We start from the raw sequence: 25,224 nt of genomic DNA, 5'->3' as shown, positions 1-25,224 counted from the left end.
TCCCAGCATCTATGTTTCAAGGTTGTCCACAATCCACCCCACCACACTCTAATCACACTGGCCCCCTCAATTCCCCAGCAACGGACATTATTCATATTTTCCACATCTCTCTGAGTTTTTGAATATTTTTCCTACCCTGGGTTCCCAACTCAAGTCCTCTGTTCACACAAAGTCAAGTCTGGGATGACCCACAGCCGCCCTGGGTCTCTACCTCTAAGAGCGCACAAAGCCCTAATAGCCTGTTCCCGTTAAAATTTCACCAGCCAGCACTGGTCCCCAGTAGGTGCCTCTGGGCTCATTCTTTTTCTTTTCTCCAACTGGATTAATAGCTCCTTGATGGCAAAGGGACTCCTTCCTCCTCTGCGTCCCCCAGAGTGGCTTGTACAGTGCACTGTAAAGAGTAAATCCTGCAACCAGTATCCGATCGCAGGCAGGAGCCTGGGGCTAGAGCCATCTGTCCCAGTGAGTCTGCTTCAGTGTCTTCATCTGTATAGACAAGGAACGGACCAAGGACACCTGAGCTGTGCAGTCCAGTAGCCATTCACCACCCGTGGCCAAGGAGCACTCAAAGTGCCAGAGGCCAAAGTGGGATGTGCTGTTAAGTATAAAATACACACTGAATTTCAAAGACTTAGTATGAAAAAAAATGTAAGGAATTTCATTAATGTTTATTATGCTTATACGCTGAAACAGTAATATCTTAGATACTTAGATAAGATCTTTAGATCTTAGATCTTAGTATCTTAGATACTTATAATTGGCTTAAATAAAATATGTTATTAAAAACTAATTTCACCTCTTGCTTTTTACTTTTTTAAACATGGCTGCTAGACATGAAATGATTTGTGCGACTGGTGTTTGTGGCTCATATTATATTTCTACTGGATAGTGCGGGGCTAGAATATCAGTGCCCGAGAGGTTGTTGAGTCTAATGGCTGCCTTTCCACATGGGAAAGCAGACTCAGAGACAGACAGAGCCCTGCCCGAGGTCACACAGCAGTGAGAGCTGGAACGCTGCTTCCTGGACCTTCGTGGTTTGGGGACGGCTGATGGAACGCTGCTTCCTGGGCCTTCGTGCTTTAGGGACGGCTGATGGAACTCTGCTCCCTGGACCTTCGTGGTTTGGGGACGGCTGATGAGCAGCACTGGAGGGGCCGACAGGTGGGTGCCCACGGATGGTCCTCGGCCACAGAGGAAGCTGGGAGGGACTTGGGGTGCAGCTGTGTGGAGGCTTCTGCCCCCACCCCCTCACCCCTGCCCAGATCTGTCTTCGCCCACTTGCTATGCTGACTGCACACCCGGGTGTCCGCAGGGCAGGAGATTTTAGTGGATAATCAATAGTCCAATAGGGCAGACTGCAAAGCCCCAAACCTAATTATTTTGTTCAGAAACTTGTCCGTAACTAAAAGGCATCTGAGCAATCACAGTCACCGTGTCTGAAGGGGGGAGAGAGATCCAGTCATTACGGCCAATTGGATTTATATTGACCATTGTTGTCTTGTTGTTGAAGATGTCATCTCCCTGCAAAACCAGCGTTCGGGTGTCATAGGGACACACACACACACAGACACACATACGTATACACGCTCACACACATACACTCACAGGAACATATACGTGTGCACATGGACACACACACGCATAATCATACTGACGCACACACACACATAAACACACATATACACTCACACACATATATACACATAAACATATACACACGTGCACAGGCACAGGCACACACATACACATAAACACACACACATACACACTCACACACACACGATAGAGTTATCCCTTTTCTAGGAGACTTTGGGAAGGTTCTGATCCACCCTTTTCACACGGGTGACCAGAGCTGCTTTTACATAGCTGACTCTCTGGGTCTAATTTTTGAAGTTCCAGATGTTGCTAATTCCTAATTCCTCTGAGAACAGAGAATGAATCCCTTTAAAGTGGCAGCATGGAGACACTGCGTATCTTCTGCAAGTGCAGGAATTTTCCAGTGCCCCCCCCCGCCCCCCACCCAATGAGACCAAATACTTAGGCATGAGAAATCTTTTGAAAATTAGTTAAGACATTTGTATGTCAAGTCACTTGTGTGACTTTAAAATTGCAGTGGGGAAGAACTGGAAGCCTCCTGAGTGTCTGCATGCTGGGCCCTGTGAAAGTAAGTGGCGGTCATCCTGACAGTGAAGTGCCCAGGGGCTGAGAGGATGAGGCAGCACAAGGTACACCCTGGGAAAGCATCCAGGACATTCTTCATTCTGTATTTTTCATTCTTTGATTTGTGAAATCAAAGCTCACAGGACAGTGTGTCTGCTGTGATTCATTTAGGAAAGCAAGTTAACTTATCGAAAAGGCTTTACATACATGTATTAATGCAAAATGCGGAAAACAGATTAATTCTGGATGGCTGATGGTCAGCCCACAGTGGTATTTACTGTATTTAGTTCCAGGGACTGAAAATAATGGGGGAAGAGGAGAGTAGGAGGGTGCAGATTTTCACTCTCCATGGGTAATCTTATGTCCATCCAATTTAAAAAATATATTATTTAGCACAGCTTCTATTGCTTCTTTCTCATATCTTCATTATGGGATATATCGTATATACAAAGGAGAGCACAAGACATGTTTACAAAGTAAAAAATAATTGTTTGGTGAGCCACATGCTACCCCACCCATGCCATGCTCAGTCGTGTCTGACTCTTAGAGACCCTGTGGACTGTAGCCCGCCAGGTTCCTCTGTCCTTGGGGATTCTCCAGGCAAGAATACTGGAGTGGGTTGTCATGCCCTCCTTCAGGCAATCTTCCTAACCCAGGGATCAAACCACAGGTCTCCCACATTGCAGGCAGATTTTTTTTTTTTGACTGAGCCACCAGGGAAGCCAATGTTTACAGAGTAAAAAATAATCATTCAGTGAGCCACATGCGACCTCACCCAGGTCAAGATATAAAACCCGTCTGGAGGCCCCGGAGCTCCCAGGGGCCTCTCCTCCATCACAATCATCTCCTTTCCTCTAGACTTCCTGACTTGTTAGATTTTCTGTTCCTTGTTCTTTTTTTATAATTCTACCAGCTATGGTCCACTAAGTCACTTCATTCGTGTCCGACTCTGTGCGACCCCATAGACGGCAGCCCACCAGGCTCCCCCGTCCCTGGGATTCTCCAGGCAAGAACACTGGAGTGGGTTGCCATTTCCTTCTCCAATGCATGAAAGTGGAGAAGGCAATGGCAACCCACTCCAGTACTCTTGCCTGGAAAATCCCATGGATGGAGGAGCCTGGTAGGCTGCAGTCCATGGGGTTGCTAAGAGTTGCATACGACTGAGCTACTTCACTTTCACTTTCACTTTTCACTTTCATGCATTGGAGAAGGAAATGGCAACCCACTCCAGTGTTCTTGCCTGGAGAATCCCAGGGACAAAGGAGCCTAGTGGGCTGCCATCTATGGGGTCGCACAGAGTTGGACACGACTGAAGCGACTTGGCAGCAGCAGCAGCAGCAGCAGCAGCAATACATGAAAGTGAAAAGTGAAAGTGAAGTTGCTCAGTCATATCCGACCCTCAGTGATCCCATGGACTGCAGCCTTCCAGGCTCCTCTGTCCATGGGATTTTCCAGGCAAGAGTACTGGAGCGGGGTGCCATTGCCCTCTCCGACTACCTATGGTGCTTCCCTACAAATATAATCAAGGTTTGTCTGTTTTTTATCTTTTTATAAGTGGAATCCTTCTGTGGATGTTCTTTCTTTCTCTGGTTCCTCTTCCGTGTCACCAATATCACTGGTGAGGTTCATCCATTTCATGAATACCTAAAGGCCATTCCTGTTCACTGCTGTGTAGTATTCCATTACAAAGCTATATCACTATTTCTTTGTTCATTGGATGTCTTTGGATGGACATCATTGGTGTGTTCCACATTCAGGGCTGTTTTTTAGCAACCCTGCTGTAGAGACTGTGACCTGAGTTTCTTTAGGGTCCGTGCCTGGGACTGGAACTGCTGGCTCATGGGATACCCAAGCTTCATCCTTCCCACCAAGTGTCAAATGTTTTCCAAAACTGCATGAATACATATTTTGCATGATTACATATTGCTAATTTTAAAAGTTTTTTTAAGGTCTTTATGCAAATAAAAAATGAGAGGGTGAATGGGTTGTGCGTTGTGTGCTGACCAAACAGCCTGCTTCAGATCTTGACATTGCCCTCTACTCCCCACAGCTCACCTCTCCCCAAAGATGAAGGAGGGGCTGATTAGCAAGGTTGCTGGTGATGCCAAGCCCCACACATACCCAGAAGGAAGGGACTCCCCAAAGCCAAGAGTCCACTGAGCCTATACGCCAGTGACAGGCAGTCCATTCCATTTCGGGTGTTTTTTGGCCCTGACACGTGGCTTGCAGGATTTTAGGTCCCCAACCAGGGATCAAACCTGTGCCCTCTGCAGTGAATCGAGGAGTCCTAACCACTGGACTGCTAAAGAAGTCCTTTTTTTTTTTTTTTTAACGGACTTCTTTTTTCAAACGAAATGTTATAGGGAAGTGGAATATATAACATGGAGCAAAGTAAGTGACTGGGATCTTCACCTGGGTTTCAGAAACCTCCGTATGAAAACCCCTAGGCTCCTTCAGCCCCCTTGTACTCTGGGAAACAGGCCTGGAGAGGCAGTCCTGACCATAAGCTCTGAGAAAGCAGAGACCTGGTTAGTTTTTTACCATGCTGAATCCCCAGCACCCAACCCACCCTGAGTCCTAGCACACAGTAGGTGCTTAGTAAATATTTATTGGATACTGACATACAAGCAGGGCTGTCTCTGTGAGGTCATCTCTTGTTCTACACATGAGATTGCTTTCCAAAGAGACTAAAGGAGGGGGCTTGAATCTCAGAGAGGCCCCCTTAATTGCCTGTGTCTTGAATTTACAGCATTTGAAAGGGTTTCATTCTCTGATCTAAAAGGCAAGAATAAAAGCAAAACAGTAAAGAGCCCAGGAGGATGAAAAGAAGCCATAATTTGCATCCAAGATGGAGGTGCCCTTTGTTGTCCCCACGTCCAAGTCAACTTCAAAGTTATCTGCTGAGCAGACAGATGCGCATTGGTCACCATGGCAACAACCAAGCCGCCCAGCCCGCCCAATCCTGACAGCCCAGCTCCAGGAAGTTACAGGATGTGGGGAGTCTGACGACCTGCCCAGCTTGGCCCCTCCATCATCCAGCCATCTTGCTCCTTCTCTGTTGGGCGGGGGGCAGGTCTGGGTCACCACCTCCACCTCAGCACACAGGGGCACCTGTGTGTTCTTCTTCAGAGCTGTTGCCTCGGTGCCCGGCACACAGTTATTGGACAAAAGCTTGTGATGAGTAAGTGCATGAAGACACAGCCAGAGCCAGCTGGGAGCTTCTAAAATATACAAATGCTGAGCCCCTCCTGAAATCAGCAACAGCAGAATCTCTCAAGACTGGAGTGGGGGGCTTCATAAACGCTGCACACATGCCTCTCAAGTCACAGCGGGCAAGAGAAGAAAGCAGGGTCAAGACAGCCTCCCAGGCATGTGACTTGGGCAGCTAGCAGGCTGGAGCTGCCACTCCCAGGGTGGGTGGGAGGGAGCAGGACTCGGGGAGAGGTTCGAGCTGTGTCTTGGACTTGTCCAGGGAGAGGCTGCGGAAGAAGCTGTGAGTCTGCAGTCCTGGAGAGAAGCCAGGACTGGAGATGGTGTTTACATCCACTAGCATGGACGAGACAAAAGAGAGGGAGTGGAGACAGGGAAGAAACAAATGGTCCGAGGTGTAAGCCCTGGAGCCCCATGAGGAGGGCCCAGCAGAAACAGAGCCATCAGAGAGCATCAGGCAATGAGGTGTTGCGGAAGCCACAAGAAAGGATAAACGCAGGCTGGAGAAGAAGGATCTAGCCATGTCTGGGGACCTCAGGGTACCCAGTGGGGAGCCGAGGAAGAGGTGTGCTGGGGTGCCAGCCACTGAACGTGTCCCATCTGGCTGCGGGTTGCCTATTCTGCCTGGGCCTGCAGGAATAAGACCACCCTAGAATCGGCTAATCACTGATTAGGTGATTAGCACCCCTAATCAGTGAGGGGTGCTGGAGACAGAGGAAAGCTGGCGTTTTTTGCCCCCTAATTACAGTAATGGGGACAGCTAGGATTTTTTAGGCACTAGTAAAGGTGGGCATGGGTGTCCCCAGTGGCTCAGTGGTAAACAGTCTGCTTGCAATTCAGGAGACACAGGAGACATGGGTTCGATCTCTGGGTCAGGAAGATCCCCTGCAGGAGGAAATGGCAACCCACTCTAATATTGTTGCCTGGAGAATCCCAGGGACAGAGGAGCCTGGCGGGCTACAGCCCACAGGGTTGCAAAGAATCGGACACAACTGAAGTGAGTGAGCATGCATGCATGCAAAGGTGGGCACAGGGCTACAGTGCTTCACGTGGATTATCTTGTTTGACCCTCACAACAACCCTCTGAGGTCAGTACTATTGTTGCGTCAACTGGCCAGGGTTCGTCGTTAGGGAGCTGGTCATTCCTATTTCCCACCCATCAAAGCAGCAGGACACAGGGGCGATCCTCTCCTCTCCGGAGAACTCAGAAGCAGGGACACACCCAGGACTGGTGGTCTGGCCAGGTTTTCTGATTCCTTGTTCCTCCATCCCCAGCAGCCCTTCCAGGAAGCACTAGGTTTCTCCAAGCCCCTTTTGATCAGAGCTGGCCTGGCCCTGTCTCTTCCTGGTCAGCACATTGAAGGTGCTCCTGGGGAAATTTTTGGGCTGGCATTCAAGTTCTTTCCTCTTGACTCTTTCTATAAGTCACCTTCTTTTGGGGGCATCTCTGGACAGTGGGCAGTCTTACCACTTGGCGGAAACCAGGGCATAAATCCTGTTAGTTCCTGGCTCCTCCTAAGGTTATTTACTGTATGCCTGTGTGCGCGGAGGCTGATGTGGCCAGAGGGGATCTTGTGGCCAGTGGCAAAGTGGCTGGACCTCTGTCTGGGGGAGGACATTGGATCAGCAGGAGGCTGGCCAAAGGGATGTCCCCCTGGACAGCATTTCCTTCTGTCGAGTACCTGTCAGCAGGGGAAGGTTTGTGGATGTTGATTCAATTTAAGGGGCTTCTGTAAGAAAACAATACAAAATTGCCCATTCAAAATTGGGTTTGATCGTGAATAATTTTCTAGAGTGTTTAACATTTAACAACAAATTAAAATGCCAACGAATACAAAATACAACTGAGGGACTTCACTGCCAGGATATCTCCCAGCCAAAGGAGGTCCCAGGTGAGCCACGGGACCCTGAGCCTAAGCGTCATCAGTTTCCAGGTAAATCACCTCTGCTTTTAACACACTGACCTTCATCAGAGTCACTGGGAGTCTCTGATCCTTTGTGGCAAGCACCACCTTCTAGTATTTGGCCCCATCCACCCAAACTGGAGAGGGGATAGTGTTAGGGAGGGCCCTGCCCTCCAGGGAGGCTGTTGCTGCGGCTGCTAAGTCGTTTCAGTCGTGTCCGACTCTGCGACCCCATACACGGCAGCCCACCAGGTTCCTCTGTCCACAGGATTCTCTAGGCAAGAATACTGGAGTGGCTTGCCATTTCCTTCTCCCCAGTGAGGCTGGTGGGTCAGAAAAACATCCAGGGTGAAAGGGAGCTAACGGCGGGATTACTAACAGGACACCACGTGTCTAGTGGCTGAGACTCAAGTAGTAACATTTCAGGCCCTGACTTGAGCTGTGATTTCAGAGATGCGGGACAGACGTCCGAGGCACCCACGAGTTGCTTTTCCCGGTGTCCGCGGTGAGAAGTCCGAGGCGTCCCTTCTCAGAGGACCACAGCGGATGACAGGAGCTTGACTCTCCCCTTCGTAGGGGAGACCATGGGATGGGATTGGGGGGAGACAAACACCCCTGAAGCCCCTTCTCTTCCGAGGCGCCGGGCGGCAGGCGCGCCACCTGCTGGCCCCGGGAGCGCGGGGCACGCGCGGTCTGGCGGCGCCACCTGGTGGCCACTCGGGGAAGGACTCAGCTTGGGGCCTGGAGGTGGCAGGTGAGCGCTAAGGGGTGGCTGTTCTCCTTGGCATTGGTGCACCGAAGTTCTGCCCAGAGTTCTCCCGTCTGTGGTAGACACGGCGACGTATGGATGGGAGGAGTCAAAGAACAATGATAATGAAAAAGACACAATCATTTTACTCGGAGAGAGGACCTGTCACAGAGGAAGGGGTTACGGTGGGTGCAGTGGGAGCATAGGGGAAACCAGAAGTCAGGGGACACTACCCAGAGGAGGGGACATGTGGGCTGAGGCAGGAACTTAAGTCTTCATCAGTCCTAGAAGGGAAAAGGGCATTCAGGTGAGAGAGCAGCTAGTGCATGGTTCTCAACTCTTGACCACACGCTGGGATCAACTGGGGGAACTTTTAAAAAGCCCAAGTGGCAACTCGACCAATGACTTCTGAATCTCAAGGGGAGGGAGATGGGGAGACATGTGAATTCTCTGAGCCCCCAGGTGTCAGTGTTGCAAAATGGAATCAGTTCAGTTCAGTGGCTCAGTCGTGTCTGACTCTTTGCGACCCCAAGGACTGCAGCACACCAGGCTTCCCTATCCATCACTATCTCCCAGAGCTTGCTCAAACTCATGTCCATCGAGTCAGTGATGCCATCTAACCATCTCAGCCTCTGTCATCCCCTTCCCCTGCCATCAATCTTTCCCAGAATATCAGGGTCTTTTTCAATCAGTCAGTTCTTGCATCAGGTGGCCAAAGTATTGGAGTTTCAGCTTCAGCATCAGTCCTTCCAATGAATATTCAGGACTGATTTCCTTTAGGATGGGCTGGTGGGATCTCCTTGCTGTCAAAGGGACTCTCAAGAGTCTTCTCTAACACCGCAGTTCAAAAGCATCAATGCTTTGGCACTCAGCTTTCTTTATAATCCAACTCTCACATCCATACATGACTGGAATATCATGAAATGGAATGTCTCCTGCCATATCAATAAACAAGGATGTCACAGCTATCTGTCATTCTAGCCCTCTAATTTCAGGTTGTGACTATTTTTTTTTCAGTCAACTTCCCTCCAGTCTTGGAGGGAAGAATTTGTATTTTCTCAGAACCACAGAAGAACATCCATTAGCAAATGTAATAAGCAAACCTTTAATTTGTATAAAACTTACCCCTAACAAACTCTGTTTGCATTTGAACAGGACTCTCCTTAAGAAGGAAGGGACTGAGCGATTCAATGCAAGTGAAAGTGTGAAAGTGTTAGCCACTCAGTCATGTCTGACTCTTTGCAACTCCATGGACTATAGCCCTCTAGGATCCTCTGTCCATGGAGAGATTGAATATCACCAGTAATTACCTCCACGTTTCTGAGAATATGCCTGATTATCTTTGGAATCCTCTATGATCCTGGAAAACAGCAAGCACTCAATGAATGTTTGCTGAACTGGACTTTAAATCCAATCATGTTGTCTCACATGAGTGGCTAGTCTTGATCACCTTTGGGTCTGAGCAGCTTTGCTGCACAGAAACTGGGTGACTGACTTCAGGGATGTGGGGAGACTTCACAAAAACCCTAGTCCCAGTGGCTGCTGCCTGAAATTCCATGTCTTTCAGTGGTTCCTGTTCACACCGTATCAATTCCCTTTCCTGAGGTAGGTCTTAAAGAGTTAAAGGGGCAAAAAGCTGAACAGTGTAACCGAGGACCCTATGGGACCTACGGGGGACAGACCCCCATATCCTCTGCTTTAGCTCCTCTGAAGTACCCAGATAATAGTATTTGATGCACATTTCCTGAGTTGTTTGGCGAATGTAAAAAAAAAAAAAAAACCCTCCACCTCTCCAACAAATGGAAGGTGTTAACTACTTGATGACCCTGAGCACCTAGCCCCAGGCCTCCTGAATCCTGGGCACTGATAATGTTAACCCCTGTGACACCACCCTGCCACCATCACCGTCACCATGCCACCATATGACACCATCACCCAGAGTATTGCTCACGAACTGATCACAGACCCTGCAACCCCCCTCTCTCATCTGGTTTCTAAAAGTTTTTTGCTGAAATCCTTTGGGGAGCTCAGGGCTTTTTAGGGCATTAGCACCCGTCTACTTGCATGGCCTTGCGGTAAACCTTCCTCTGGGCTTCCCTGGTGGCTCAGATGGTAACGAATCCACCTGCAATGCAGGAGACCCAGGTTCGATCCCCGAGTCAGGAAAGATCCCCTGGAGAAGGGAATGGCAACCTACTCCAGTATTCTTGCCTGGAGAATCCCATGGATGGAGGACCATGATGGGCTACAGTCCATGGGATCACAAAGAATCGAGGATGTGACTAAGCAACTAACACAAACCTTGTCACGCTGTGTCTGGCACAGAAACTTGCAAGCTGTTAACTTGCATAAGCAACAGTAGTAGGGTAGAAAAGGAAAGATCCAGAAAGGAAGGCCTGCACCCCCCACTGGGAGCTGGCTTCCTTTTACTTCAAACTGGAGCCCACTGGCAGTTTTCACTGGTTCTTGTGACTTTTGCTCTACCTGTGCACTCAGGCGCTCAATCCTGTCCAACTCTTTGCGACCCCAGGAACTGTACCCCACCAGGCTCCTCCATCCACGGGATTTCCCAAGCTAGAATACTGGAGTGGGTAGCCATTTCCTCTTCCAGGGGATCTTCCTGACTTCGGGATTTTGTTCTATACCTTGGAGGAAAATTCACTGGTTATGCAATTTGGCCAATCACAGGGCATGAGTTGATTTTTTCAAGATTCTTTCAAAGAAGCATTCAGGAAACTTTGCTTCTCTCCAATAATACACTTCCAATAAGTGAATAGGGAAACAGAGTGGCTTATGTTATTCCATGCACAATCCAACCGGTTTTCTATACGGATTTGGTACTTCCTCTCCCAGGCTGGGGCCCCCAGGAGTGACTCTGAGACAGGGCTTTATGTGCAAGTGGGTTATCTCGGGGTGATCTCAAGAGGAGTGGATGTGAGACAGAGAAATGAAGGAGGGCGCACCAATACATGGGCACACTCATGAGCAAGTGAGGCTCGACTGCCCTGGGGAGCTCGGGGAGACAGTGTTGAATGTGGTTCAAAGTTATCCCATGAGAGGGGCAAGAAGCTGGGGCCATATGTCCACCCACTCCCGCGGGTCATCGGCTCAGGGACGTACCCGGGAGTGTTAACCCCTTGGCACTTCTAGCCTGCCCTGCACATGCCTGTGCTTTAGTGGCCAGAGAAAGTCCTCCGGCAAAGGGAGCTGGAGTACCAGGCCACATGAGACACAGACCCCCCATTCATTCATGAACTGCTCACATCCACCAGATAAGCACCAGCCCTTTTACATACCCATCCATAAACATCAACATGTTCACATGCCAGCTCACTCAGGAGATGCGATCCTGTGCCACTTGGTGAGAGCCCTAGTCTACACTGAATCTGGCAATCAGGAAATCTGCCAGGCCCCTGTGAACACAGGTGACAATTTCTCTTAGTGCCATCGGTGTATGTTACAAGGGCGGGGATTGGGCTGATCCGACTCATGCAGTCATTCAAGAAAAGAAGTGGCTCAGACTCGCTCTGCTTCACCAAGGATAGAAGGGGAGCGGCTCAGGAAGGTTTTAATTTAGCTGAAAGTACAAATGGCAAAATCAAAGGTAATTTTTTCCCTCCTGCTGTAAGAAACCCAGTGACATCTGTGAGGTGGTTTGATTCACATCAGGGGAAGCTTTTGAAAAATGGAGATGGCAATTAATTGGACTTCAGAGGATGGTGACAGTTCTTTCTAATGTCTTGATTTCCTATCAAGACATTGGCCACTTTTCTGCAGGGCCTCAAGACAGTAATTAGATGTCATGTCGGAATGTGACTCCAAGGTCTCAGGCGACACCAGTTCTAACTAGAGCGCCCCCAAACACAGGACGAGACAATCAGCTTGGCCGGCGGCGTCACCTGAGAGTCAACGCAGCCTTCCCTCTTCAACAAGATGGGAAAACCGGAGTCAATGGAGCAGTTTCACTTTTTGACAGGACTGGAAAACCTCCCGTTTGCAAAGAAGAGTATGAGAGTTTTATAGAGGTGAATCAGCCTGTTCTGCACCAGCTTGAAAGCAATGCACACAATCTCCATCCCAATGATGATGTAAATGGAGAAGAACAAGAAGAAGTGAGGGTGTTCCAGCCCAATGTCCCCGAACCCAATGGTGGTCAGAGTGATGAAGCAGAAGTAGAACGCGTTTTCGAAGTTCAGCTGCTTCTCCCAGATGGGAAGGACGGCGGCCGCGCAGGAAATGTAGGCGAAGACCACGAGGGCTATGACGGGGAGGGGGACGTCCAGCCTCTCCACCTGCTGCCCCACCTCATCCAGGTTGCTGATGATGGAGCTCGAGAGCCGCCTGGACCCCAGCTCGGGACACGATGTGCTCCTTTCCATGGCCTGAGGAGGTACCTGGAGGGTATTGTCTTTCTCCCGTGCCAGAAGTCTCTCGAACAGTTCCATGTTGCTGCTTGGGGCCACGGGGGCAGGTTTGGGGGCCGGGACCTCCGGGTCGTGGATGACCACGTGCGGGACGTCTTCATCTGCGGGACAGGAGTCGGGTCGTCTTTTGCTGGGGCGTCCGGAGCACCAATTGGGAAGGGGAGTGGGGAGGAAGGGAAATCTTCGGAATTGATTGTAGGACGTGGATAAGATGGTGGCCAGGATGTCGCCCGTGTCCGAGAGGACCAGGAACATCAGCGGGATGCCAAAGAGAGCGTACAGCATGCACAGGTACTTGCCGAGCCTGGTGACGGGGTAGATGTGGCTGTAACCTGAAAAAGAAGACCGTGCGCAGGTGGTCGGCGGCTCCTCCCACTCCGCCGCAAAAAAAAAAAACAAAAAACAAAACACCTTTAAAGAGACCTTCTGCCATTTCCTTTCCTTGGCATGACATTTTGCACCACATATTTTAAAAATATTCATCTTAAAACATTCATCAGCTTGTCTGATGTTAGGTCTGCTTCGGTTGGGGCAGTGGGAGGTGAAACCCAGCTTATCTTTAGGGTAAGGGAGACTCATGTCCTTGGCAGGAGACGAGCCCGCATGTGGGAGTGAGCTGACTGCCTTGCCTTTTGCCATCTCTGAGCGTCTGAAAGAGGACAGAGCCAGCACACCTGGAGAAACGCGATGAGCTCAGGTGACAGGTGTGGTGGCTTTGCAAGCAAACCCATCGCCTCTGTCATCCTCCATGAAAGCATGGGTTCCTAAGAAGCCACGCCCATCCTTTCTGGGATGTCTGGGTCTGGGTCTCTGTATGAGGTTTGTTTCTATATAAGAGCAATTACGTGCCAGTGGTGGGTAAGCAGTGCACACAGCTCCTGGGATGGCAGGAAGAGGAGCAGTGAATGACAGACCACTGCTGCCCTCAGAGCCAGCTGCGGTTGAGTGGGTCAGACGACTGTTCGTGAACAACAGTGGAGAGTTGAGGACCCCAGCATCCAGCATCCTGCCAGCCTCATTTCCAGTTCCAGCTCTACCATTTACTAGAAAGTGATGTGACTGCTCACATTTCAGGTTTCTTATCTCTAAAGTGGGGTGGACCACCCCTGCTTTGCATACTGACCAGCTGGAGGGATTACAAGAGACCAGTGCCTCACACGCGGTGGGCGTGTCATTCCCAGGCAGTCAATGTCCTCGATCTAATAATAAGAGCTGGCTTTTTGAGCACTTACTGGTGGCCAGGTATTAACAAGCCTTCATTGGTAGCTATGGTGATCACCATCACAGACGGGGAAACTGAGGCTCAGAGAAGTGAACTGACTTAGCCAGGAGCATACGTGTGATAAACTGTGAAGCTGGAGGTCAAAGCATTGAAACCTGGCCTACAGTAGGTACTCAATAAATGCCACTCTAGGATGGATGCCTGGAAATCCCATCTGGCTCCCAAGCCAGCTCCCTCCGCTGGGTCAGGAGCAACAAGGGGGCTGGATATGCTAACCATTGAGGACAGGTGAGCGAAGCAAAGAGAGGGCTAGGTTGAAGTCTTCCTTCTCTTCACGAGCGGCTTCCTCCCATCACCCCAGCCTCCTCTCTTGTCGACAGAGGCCCAGGAGCAGAGGACTGTCAAATCCCACAGTACAAGTCGCCGGATCTTCTGGAGTGGGTAAGCTCAGTGCCTCCCACAAAGAGGGAGAAGCTTCTGTATTTAATGCCTGTGTTTAATTTTTGATGTCCTAAAGGATGATTCGTGCAGAAAGCCCCAGCCCAATTATGTAAATTAATTGGAAGGCAATTGACAAGCTCGCTAAACCGCAACCTCCTCCAGGGCCACCATTTCCTGTGCAAACTCTGGCCTCAGCGTCTGCCCTCCAGGCACACGCAGGTGGTCAGGCTGCCCATCTTCATTGGGGTCCCGGGGGAGGCCCTCGGAGGGTTTCCTCCGTGTGCATCCCTCCCAGGGCTCTCCACACCACCCTGCTGCTTCCGCAAGGTACCACTGATGGCAGGCGCAGCGAGCTCTACATTCATATGGTCTAGGCACATAAGCACTCGCTACATGCACTGGGGCATAGCGGTGAGCCAAACAGATACGGGATCCAACCTCGGTGAGCTTCTGGTCTAGTGAAGGAGGCAAATATGAATCAAATAACCACCCAGTGAGTATGCTTCCCTGGGGGCTCAGAAGGTAAAGAATCTGCCTGCAGTGCAGGAGACCTGGGTTCAATCCCTGGGTTAGGAAGATCCCCTGGAGGAGGGCATGATAATCCACTCCAGTATTCTTGCCTGGAGAATCCCATGGATAAAAGAGCTCTGTGGGCTACAGTCCGTGGGGTTGCAAAGAGTCGGACGCGACTGAGCAACTAAGCACAGCAAGTACGCAATTGCACGTGGAGATCAGTAACAGGTCATCAAAGAGGAAAACATGGCCACCTGATTCCAAGAGCTGAGTCATTGGAAAAGACCCTGACAGCGGAAAGACTGAGAGCAAAAGGAGAAGGGGGTGCAGAGGATGAGATGGTTAGAGAGCATCATCAACTCAGTGGATATGAATTTGAGCCAACTCCAAGAGAAAGTGAAGGACAGGGAGGCCTGGCATGCTGCAGTCCATGGGATCACAGAGTCAGACACAACCTAGTGAGTGAAAGTGAAAGTCGCTCAGTCGTGTCCGACTCTTTGCGACCCTATGAACTCTACAGTCCATGGAATTCTCTAGGCCAGAATACTGAAGTGGGTAGCCTTTCCTTTCTCTAGGGGATCTTCCCAAGCGAGGGATCGAACCCATGTCTCCTGCATTGCAGGTGGATTCTTTACCAGCTGAGCCACCAGGGAACCCCAAGAATACTGGAGTGGGTAGCCTATCTCTTCTCCAGTGGATCTTCCCAACCCAGGAATTGAACTGGGCTCTCCTGCATTGCAGGTGGATTCTTTACCAGCTGAGCCACCAGGGAACCCCAAGAATACTGGAGTGGGTAGCCTATTCCTTCTCTAGCAGATCTTCCCAACCCAGAAATCGAACTGGGCTCTCCTGCACTGCATGTGGATTCTTTACCAACTGGGCTATCAGGGAAGCCCAAGCGAGTGAACAACAACAAATTAGATTGGAACAAAGGCATCCAAGCTGTATTCATATTTATTGAGGACCTACTCTGTGCCAGGCTTTTGTGGGCAGTATTGAGGATGCAGTGAGGAACGGGCAGAGGTCATGCCCTCCAGGAGCTCCTATTCAAGAGGGAAGCAAAGCCATTACTTCAGCTCCCTCAGTTCCCAGCAGGACTGACAGCACCAGGGTCGGGAGTGAGCTCTCCCTGGCTAAACCGCCCATCAGACACCAGGGTTGCTCAGTGGGGCCGGCCATGCTGAGGGAGCCCAGGGTTTCTGGTCTCTGCTCCCTGCAGGGCTCCAGCAGCTCAGCCCTCCCCTCGGGGAGAGGAGGTGGCAGAAGGGACCTCAGGACAGCGTCTCGTCCATACTTCAGTGACAATGACCACCGAGGAGGTGGGGGTGCAGTGGCATCTCAGGGAGAGGGCGGAGGTGGGGAATAGAGGAGGCCCTGGATAGGAGGACCAACTACCCCATGTGCCCAGGACTCAGGGTCTCCTGTTCTGGTAAAACCCTTAAGTGCTAAAGCCAGGGCAGCTGCTCTCTGGAGCCAGGGTGAGTGTGGAGGGGGTAGAGAGATTCTCCAGGGCAGGGAAAAGAAGAAAGGAGGGCACCCGGAGCCCCTCATGGGGACAGGAGTTCAGAGAGGCCATGGAGTCTTGGAGGGGTCCGGGCCTGGGTGTCAGCAAAGATTTCCATGCCCGAGCTTGTCACAGGCCCTGCAGGGCCGGCAGTCCTTAAAAGATGTCAGCAGAGGGACCCGTAAGCAGGGAGTTATCCCGTTTTCCAGATGTTGCGTAAGTCCCCAGCTTTCGTGCACCCATAGGAAAATCAGGAAAAGCTCCCAGTGGAAGCCCCCCAGCCTCCAGGATGGGGTCTTAAGGTGAGATCTATGTAAAGAGAAGAATATCACATTTCTTACCGGATTTATGGAGTAAAGTGCCTTTTAGAGTCAGAATTCCATGCATACCAGAACCCCTAATGCTGGCAACCACCCCTATTACTGCATGTCAATGGGCAAGGAAGAGGAAAGTCAGGTGACTCGTCTGAGGCCCCCAGCCCACAGCCAACAAGCGTATGCACCCCTCGCCCAAAGACCTCCGCCCCGCCACCCACATGCTGTCCTTGGCAAAGGTGGGTTCAGTGGATCATAAACAGTCATTGTGGCTGCCTCCGAGTGGAATACGATTACAATCCAGAGGACGGGCCATACGGCAGAAAGGCAAGTCTCAGAGCACAGGCCCCTGTGAAGGAAATGGATTGCCTCCCCAATTACTGAATGCTAGAACACAGAATGGAAAAATCATATCATTTCTTATAATGCAGGCGTAAATTCTAATGCCATCAGTTCACCTCACTTAGTCTCTGAGGATTTAACAGCCCATGCACTCTCAAATCCCAGGGGGCTGATCCATTTGGAAATGACTGGGGATTGATCACCCTCATACCTGCCCAGGGTCCCTTCCTCATCATCAAGGTCAGGTGCATTTCAGGTGACCCAGAGATGTGGGGCAGCAAGCAGCATTACCAGCAGGGCCATTATTGATTGTGGGCAGTGCAGAAACGGCCCCAACATCCCCTTCCAGTAGTAATTACTGGATGGCCTGATGTCCTAATGGACTTGGACATGAGTGGGAGCATCGTTTTCTTGGGATATAAACCAAGCTAATGCATTTCCATTAGATCAGTGCTTCATGGCCTGGACTACCATTAGAATCACCTGGAGGGCTCTGAAAAACACTGATGTCTGGGCCTGTCCCGAGTAAGCCTGACTTGATTGGTGTGGGGTCCAGGCATGGCGGCGGGGGGAGGGAGCACCTGTAAATGATAACCCAGTGATTCTGATGTGCAGCCTGGCCTGAGAACACTTGTCCCAGGAGAGTGTTTCTCAAATGTCTTGTGCATCAAAATCACATGTAGAGCTGGCTACTACACAGTTCACTGGCCCCGCATCCATAGCTTCTGACTCAGTAGGTCTCGGATGGGGCCTGATAATTAATTTGTATTTCTAACAGGTTCTCTGGTGATAGTCATGCCACTGGCCCAGGGACCACGATCTGACAACCATTACATCACATCAGTGGTTCTCAACAGGGGGCAGCTTTGCTCCCTAAGGGATATCTGGCAATGTCTGGAGACATTCTGGGCTTTCACAACTGGTGGAGACAGCAGGGAAAAAGTTGGGTTTCCATAATGGGGAGAAGCCAGGGATACTTATAAACATCCCACGATGAGTGTACAGAACAGCCCCCACTGTAAAGAATCCTTTAGTCTAAGACATCGGCCATGCCAAAGTCCAAGGTCACTCCCAAAAGGGACAGTCACAGCGCCTACCTTGTAGAGCTGCTGTGAGAATTAAATAAAATCGTGCATATGAAACATGCTGACACCATGCCTGACGCTGGTACGTGCTCAGTAGCACAGCTATTAAGTTGCTGTTACTCCTTTAGCAAATAAACAACAACTATCCCACTTTCTGCCCCTTACCTGTCCCTGCCTGTATCAGCATTCAGGTGAATGAGAGCTGTTCTGAAAGAAGCCACACGGGGACGCCCTTCGACACAAGCACGTGCCCATTTGTATGCGCTCCTCACAGTAGACACTGCCTGTCCATCCAGCAGCCATTCCCCCCTCTTTCCCTGGAATGCCGCTGCTCCCTCATCTGATTCAGCGATAGATCCAGTTAGTCTAAATCATCCCAGTAATCCAACCCCCTTTGCCAGGGACTGGCTTGGGGTGGGAGGCTTCTCGGAAGAAGTTTCCTTGCTGATTACGACAGCCAGCCCTTCCTCTGCCTATGAGATGTGACTACAGCAGAGTGGGAGTGGACCTTGGTGGTCATCTTATGACCTGCTGAGCCAGATGGAGAGAATCTGATGGTCAGTGTCACAAGTGAGCTGCCCAGCAAGCAGCCTGAGAGCCGTCCCCCACTGGCCTTCTTACTTGCAAGGTGACATATTTTCCTTGCGGTTTAAGCCAGTTGTCTTGGGTTTTCTGTTAGTGGCAGCTGCTTATATAGGTGCTTGTCACTGATCCTTACACAGACCCTGAAGGCAGGTCTGGGAGGAGTTAGAGATTAGGGAACAAGGCTCAGACCGGCTACATTGCTTACTGGAGGTCACACAGCTCTGACCCCAGGTGGCTGGCCCCCAGAATCCATAGTAGCCACTGTGCTCCACTTCCAGGATGAGTGCCCAGCCACGATCCTTGTGAGCCCAGGTTTACCGTCCCCCTTCCCTCGGATTGGTACTGTCTTGAATTGATGTCCTCCTGAATGAAGACGGAGCCCCCGTCCTTTGTGCTGACCAAAAGGGGCAGGGGCTGAGCAATGGCTCACACACCTGGTGGGGACGCTGAGCCAGGATCTCCTGCCTCGTGGCTGAGGGCTGCTCCATCGCTTCTACTATGGTGACCCTACCCCAGCAAGGGAGGTTCCTACCAACCCTGGCTTGGCTGTTCTCACTAGGCCCTTCCTACTGCTGCAACACAGAGGGAACCTTCTTGTCATTCACCCGCTCAGTCGTGTCCGACTCTGTGACCCTGTGGACTACAACACGCCCTGTCCCCCACCATCTCCCAGAGTTTGCTCAAACTCACATTTATAGAGTCGGTGAAGCCATCCAACCATCTCATCCACTGTCATCCCCTTCTCCTCCTGCCCTCAATCTTTCCCAGTACCCAGGTCTTTTCCAATGAGTTGGTTCTTTGCATCAGGTGGCCAATGTATGAGCCCAGATGCTAGGAGGCCCTCCGATACTGACCTAGGGATATGGTGCTTGAATGCAAGACCAGCCCCGTCCCTCACAGCCCGCCAGCCTTGGTGGCCTCTCCCTCAGAGTTCTGCCCTGCTGTCTGGCTGGAAAGCTCTCAGCCTTCTTTGCCTGGTTTATCTCCACAGATCTTCAGCTCCAATGTCACTTTCACTGACAATCCTCTCCCTGCTCCCCACCCTTCAGGACCACACCCACATCCTGTTTCACCCACTTTCACAGTCCAAGCTTCTCCTCTGAGCTCGTCTGCATGCTTAGCTGTTCATTGTTCCTCCCTCCGTTAGACTCGGAGCCCCACTGGGGTGGGAGGCATCCACCTAGTTCAGTCCCATGCTGGGTACAGAGAAAGTCAGGTCCAGACAGAAGCAGCGGGGTCTCAGGTTAAGACCCAGACAGCCTGAACCCAGACACACATGAGCTGTCACCTTGCAAACAGGGTGGACCTGCCCTGCCTCACTTTCCCCATCCAGAGAGTGGGACACACACCAGCAGTTACCTCAGGGCTGCTGCGAGGGTTCAACAGGCTAATCATGGCAAAAAACTTAGAATGGAGCCTGGTCAGTAGTAAATACACATGTGTCAGCCAGCGCAGCGGCTGCTGTTGCAGTCATAGGTGTTCAGTATGTGTCAATTAAGGAAAGAAGGGAGGCAGCAAAGGCTATCTCCACGGCCCAGTTCCAGTGTCTTCTGTCACCCAGGGCAATGAAAAGTGAAAATGTTACTCGCTCAGTTGTGTCACACTCGTTGCGACCTCATGGACTACAGCCTGCCAGGCTCCTCTGTCCATGTTCTTCAGGCAAGAATCCTGGAGTGGGTTGCCATTCCCTGAGCCCACCCTTTGTGCAGCCATCGAGAGGAGAGTCTGTGGCTTTGAGGGTCAACAAGTCCATCTTTAAACATGCAAGTGCTCACTGTGGGGTGGGGGCAGGTCTGTCCCTGCACCCTCTCCTCCGCCGGGGTTCTGGGAGGGACATCCCCTGGACAAGGACTCACACGGAAGTCTCTCCCTTGCTCCGAGGCTGGAGACACATATACAGCAAGTGCAGGGTGCAGGGTGGAGGCCAGCTCCTTTCTCTCTGCAAGCCCCTTCCTTGCGGGCACCATCATCCACTCCAGTTGGACGCAGGAATCCGAGGGGTCCCTGCTTCCCAGGAACAGCCAGGCCCTCCCAGGAGCTCCCTGTGCAGCAGGAGGCAGAGTCCCCACGGCACTCCCACAGACCTGCAAACCAGCGGCCTCCTTCGGGGAAGGAGCACTGGACTTGGAGTCTCAGTGGTTGTCATGGGCACCAGCTCCACTCTCTGTGTGACCTTGGCCCCTGACATCCACCCTCTGGGCTCGGGCTCCCTGACCTGATTCCCTGTGGGCCTTAAAGGAGGTGGCTTAGCACAGCCCCTGCAGGCAGCTGTTAGCTCTCGTTAGCCCTGCAGCTCCCACTCCTCCTCCTCTGTCTCATGGCTAGTGCTCCGGTCCTGCTCTGGCACACTCTTCTCCCTCTCCACGAAGAGCCCTCCTTGAGTGCCTTCCTCCATTCCTTCGGAGTCAGCAGCCATCAGTGTGCCGGTGACTCTGAAACCCCAAGACTGGAGTGACTGTGCTCTCACGTTACCCTAAGCACATCACACTGACCACATTTAGTTGCCTCTGAGTCCAAGACCCTGGGCAGGCAGGTACATGGCATGTTTTGTACAACAGCACTCACCCGGAGACGAAGAAGAAGCTGAAATGCAGCCTGCACCTTGCTTACTGGGACCTTCGCATGGGGCTGCCCCCACCCGAAGGAAAGATTGTTTAGTCGCTAAGTCATGTCAGACTCTTGTGACCCCCTGGACTGTAGCCCGCCAGGCTCCTCTGTCCGTGGGATTCTCCAGGCAAGAATATTGGAGTGGGTTGCCATTCCCTTCTCCAGGGGATCTTCCCAACCCAGGGATTGAACCTGGGTCTCCAGCATTACAGGCAGATTCTTTACCATCTGAGCCACCAGGGAAGCCCGAACTGAAAGGGTATGCTTTCCTGATTCGCACAAATGGGCCAGTGGCAGCCTCACTCATGCCATCTTGCTGAGCACAGGGTAGGCACGCCACAGCCATTTCTTGCACTAAATGAAGTAAACACTTCAGCATCCCTACCAAGCGTTGCCCCCACCCCCACCTCTGCTTTCTCTCGCAAGCCTGCCCTCGCCCTTGGACTTACCCACTGTGCTGATGACGGTGCAGCAGAAAAAGAGTGAGCTGAGGAAGGACCAGTCTGCAGACCTGCTAAACCACTGGGGCTTCACCTTCTGCAGCAGCTTCTCCAGGTCCCGCTTCCGGCCTTCCTCAACTCCACACAGACAGGACAGAGTGAGAGAGAAGGTCCCACCCTCTAAAACAGGTCCCGCCCAAGTGAAGGGGTGTCTTCCCCTGGGACCACGCCCCATGCCTTGTGGCCCTCATCAATGCGAGACAGCTCTCGGAGCCCTTTGCTCGACGTCTCTGCAGTTTAGGTCCTGCTCTGGCAGCTGCGGAGATCAGGAGCCCATGTAAACCTGCGTGACGAGCACCGGAGAGAGATGCCCACCAGCCTGAGGTCAGTTATGGAAGCGCCCTGGGGGCTTTCTGAACATTCTGAGCCTTGCAAAGGGGCTTACTAACTTCTGCTCTGTCTCTTTCACCAGGGTCTTAAGGACTGAAAGGAAAAGCGTTTCATGAAATGAGAGGAGTTGCATGTTGCAAACCATCCCCACTCCCGGAGACCATTAAGCCTGATCGAGCATGGGCATAAGGCTGGCATCAGCTGCCTGAGAATGTCTAGGAAGCCTGGGTGGAGGCCAGGTTGGGGGCCCTGGTTTCTCAAGGAGGTTCCCAAATGGTTCCCTTGGCCCAGCACTTAGGGGGTTTAGGGATCCCAGAAACTGCCTGCCAGCTGGCACTGTTATAAGAAGAAGATCACACAGCCAGGCACACAGCAGAAAACCCTTATTTTTGTGAAATATTACACAATTCCTTAATTTTATAAAAGAAAATCCATCCTTATTTGAATGGGCACTAAACTGGGAGTCCAGACACCTGCAGTCTAGACCCAGCTCTGCCCTTGACTAGTTCCCGTAGCTATGGACATGAGGCTTCTTTGTGAGCCTCAGTTTCCCCATGAAGGAGGAAGCATGACAAGGTGAAAAGTTCTGGCTTAGAAATCTAAATGCCTCAGATTGAATCCCTGGCTCCTTTTTCTCATGGGTAACCTTGGGCAAGTTGTTTCACTCCCAGTGCCTCAGTTTTCTGATCTGTCAAAGGGGGACAATTCATACCTCATAGGGTTGGTGGGAGGATTTAGTGAGATAGTGCATGAAAAACACTCGGCACAGGGGCTGCAGAAGCCAGCACTTACCAAGCCCTTTCTCCAGTGAAAATCAGGGGATGGGCCAGCTCTGTGCCCCGTACCATTCTGTGCATCAGAATCACCCAGGAAACTTTTTAAAAATGAGATTCCCAGCCCAGCCCTGGAGATCCTGCTTCAGTGGGTTTGGGGAAAAGCCTGGGAATGTGTATTTGAGATAAGCTCCTTTGATGACTCTGGTATGTGGCCAGGTTTGGAAATCCCTGAACTTGTTGACAGTCTGGATCCAGTGATGGCGCAGTGTCTGATGGCATCTCGTGGGTCACCTGCGTGGCCCAGAGGCAGAGAGAAGGACCCTCCACCGAGGAAGGACTCTGCCACCTGTGAGCAGCCTCTGGTCCATCCCCACTGAAGGGACCTCCCGCAGGTCAGAGGCGTCATTAACAGCCTGGCTGAGGACCTGTCGTACCGTGGGACCCTGTTATTCCTCTGAACTTTAGAGTCTGTGTTTCCTTTGTCTTTTCTTCACTCTCTATTATTTTATCTTGTTCTGTTGAATACATCTCTGCAAGTTTTAGGGGACAGAACAGAATAGAAATAAGGGACAAATACCAATGAAAAGCAATAAGGATAGACATAAGTGCCCTGTGCCTTCCAAGAGGCTTCACATCTATTATCTCATCTGCTTCCCACAGGGTCCCTGGGGTTGGCAGACCTGAGATTGTGGGCCTTCTTCTCCCTGGCAGACTGAGACCTAGAGAGAGCAATTACTCTGCCACAGATCACACAGCAAGCTGGGAGAGCACCTGGCCTGGAACCAGGACCCAGGTTCTTCTCAGGACCCTTCTTATCTCCCCTGAGTCGGACCACACACACACACAAAGGCCTTTGGAAACAAGAAGTAGAAGACCACAGAGGCAGGCTGGGGCCTATCCAATTTGGATGGTTCCTTGAATTCTAGTCCCTGTAAACTGAATCAAGGTGGGGCAGGCAGTTCTTAGGACCGGCCTAGGAGTCCCCGACTCCAGATCTGGCCAGCCATCCATGCCACCCCACCCCATCAAATCTCCAGCAATCGGTCCTCCATGGACCATGCCGCTCTGGGTGGGGCTGGAGCTGAGGCAAAGGGGTGGGAACACCTGCTGGATGTCCAGTGCTTTTCCTACATTCTTTATAACAACCCTGAGAGGCCGTCTGCTCTTCTCTCCCATTTTACAGAAGGGAAAACCGAGACTCAGAGAGAAGTCACTTGCCTAAGTTTGCCCAGGGATGGGGAGGAGGCAGGCAAAGGGCTCCCAGATCAAGCCTCCTCCAAACCCGCTGTTCTCCGGGGGCTGCTTCCACCAACAGAGAAAAGATCTGCCCACCAGGTGAGCCACCTACCTGTGCTGTTACATTTCAGGATGCCACAGAGCTTCTCCAAGAACTCCTCAAACTCCGGGTCCTCTGCCCTCAGGTCCTGGCTGCCCTCAATGGCTGAGAAGACCGCAGCTCCCACTAGTGCGTAGGTCACCAGGGAGCAGAGGAAACAGAGACGAGGGAAGAGCTTCTCCAGGGCCTCCCAGAAGCAGCTCTTCGCCTGGGGAAGCCCCGCAGCCTCCATCCTCCCCGCAGTGGGCAGGACAGGAAATGCTGGAGAGGCCGGAGTCCAGAGGATGGGAGGAGGTGCGGGGGGCGGGGGGAGGTGGAGGAAAGCGCTCTGAGAATGGCTCGGCTCCAGCGTTAAGTGGTTGGTGCCAGGGTTCCCCGCCTCCCCCACCCATAGGACTCGGGAAGCAGCCGGCAAGCACAGCATTCAGTTCCTGCGAGTTTCTCGAGTTTCTCGGATAGCGCACCCCTCTCCCCGGCCCACCCCTACTCAGTGCCCCAAATTGCTATTAATCCACCGGGCCAGTGCACGCCCAGCAGCCTGGCCAGCCCCTGAGCTGCCCTTCAGGGGCTTTGGAAAGACTATCTGCTGGTTGCTTTGTGCTTTGGCCTTTCCCGTTCCGAAGCTGCACTTTTGACTTCCAGGTACCGAAAGCGCCTTTTGCTTTATAGCCAGTGGTGGTCCTTCCTGGGTATGTGTGGTACCCAGACTCTTGGACAGGAAGCTGCTGCTGCTGCTAAGTCACTTCAGTTGTGTCCGACTCTGTGCGACCCCATAGACGGCAGCCCACCAGGCTCCCCGTCCCTGGGATTCTCCAGGCGAGAACACTGGAGTGGGTTGCCATTTCCTTCTCCAATGCATGAAAGTGAAAAGTGAAAGTGAAGTCGCTCAGTCAGGTCCGACTCTTCGCGACCCCATGGACTGCAGCCCACCAGGCTCCTCCGTCCATGGGATTTTCCAGGCAAGAGTACTGGAGCGGGGTGCCAAATCTTAATTACTGTGGCCAAGCTCCATGGTTTACAAACGGCCTTCATCCTGTGTGGATCTAATTGTTGGTCCCAATTCTTCATTCCTCAGTAGCGTACCCCAACCCTTGCCTTGACCTCAGGTGGGCGGAGCATACTTCCCTGCTTCTTAGTGTTGGACTAAGCCACGTGGCTTGCTCCAGCCAATCAAGTATTAGAAGGTATGATGTAAGCAAGCGCCTGAAACGTGAATGTGAAGT

General features: G+C 51.7%; 1 protein-coding gene across 1 annotated transcript; it reads right to left on the bottom strand.

Annotated features, from left to right (window-relative positions):
* Window positions 1-11,588: 11,588 nt before the first annotated feature.
* On the bottom strand, window positions 11,589-24,470 carry KCNK18 (potassium two pore domain channel subfamily K member 18). Its single transcript, XM_061404007.1, has 3 exons — window positions 24,014-24,470; window positions 21,509-21,637; window positions 11,589-12,778 (listed from the first exon to the last, which is right to left on the bottom strand). Exons 1-3 carry the CDS (start codon window positions 24,423-24,425, stop codon window positions 11,985-11,987), a joined length of 1,335 nt encoding a protein of 444 aa, XP_061259991.1. The 5' UTR covers window positions 24,426-24,470; the 3' UTR covers window positions 11,589-11,984.
* Between the last annotated feature and the right edge of the window lie 754 nt (window positions 24,471-25,224).

The sequence above is a fragment of the Bos javanicus genome, chromosome 26, assembly GCF_032452875.1.
Source record: "Bos javanicus breed banteng chromosome 26, ARS-OSU_banteng_1.0, whole genome shotgun sequence".
Classification (NCBI taxonomy): Eukaryota; Metazoa; Chordata; class Mammalia; order Artiodactyla; family Bovidae; genus Bos; species Bos javanicus.
Note: the sequence above shows the minus strand (reverse complement) of the source record. Positions and strands in the feature narration are given on the sequence as shown.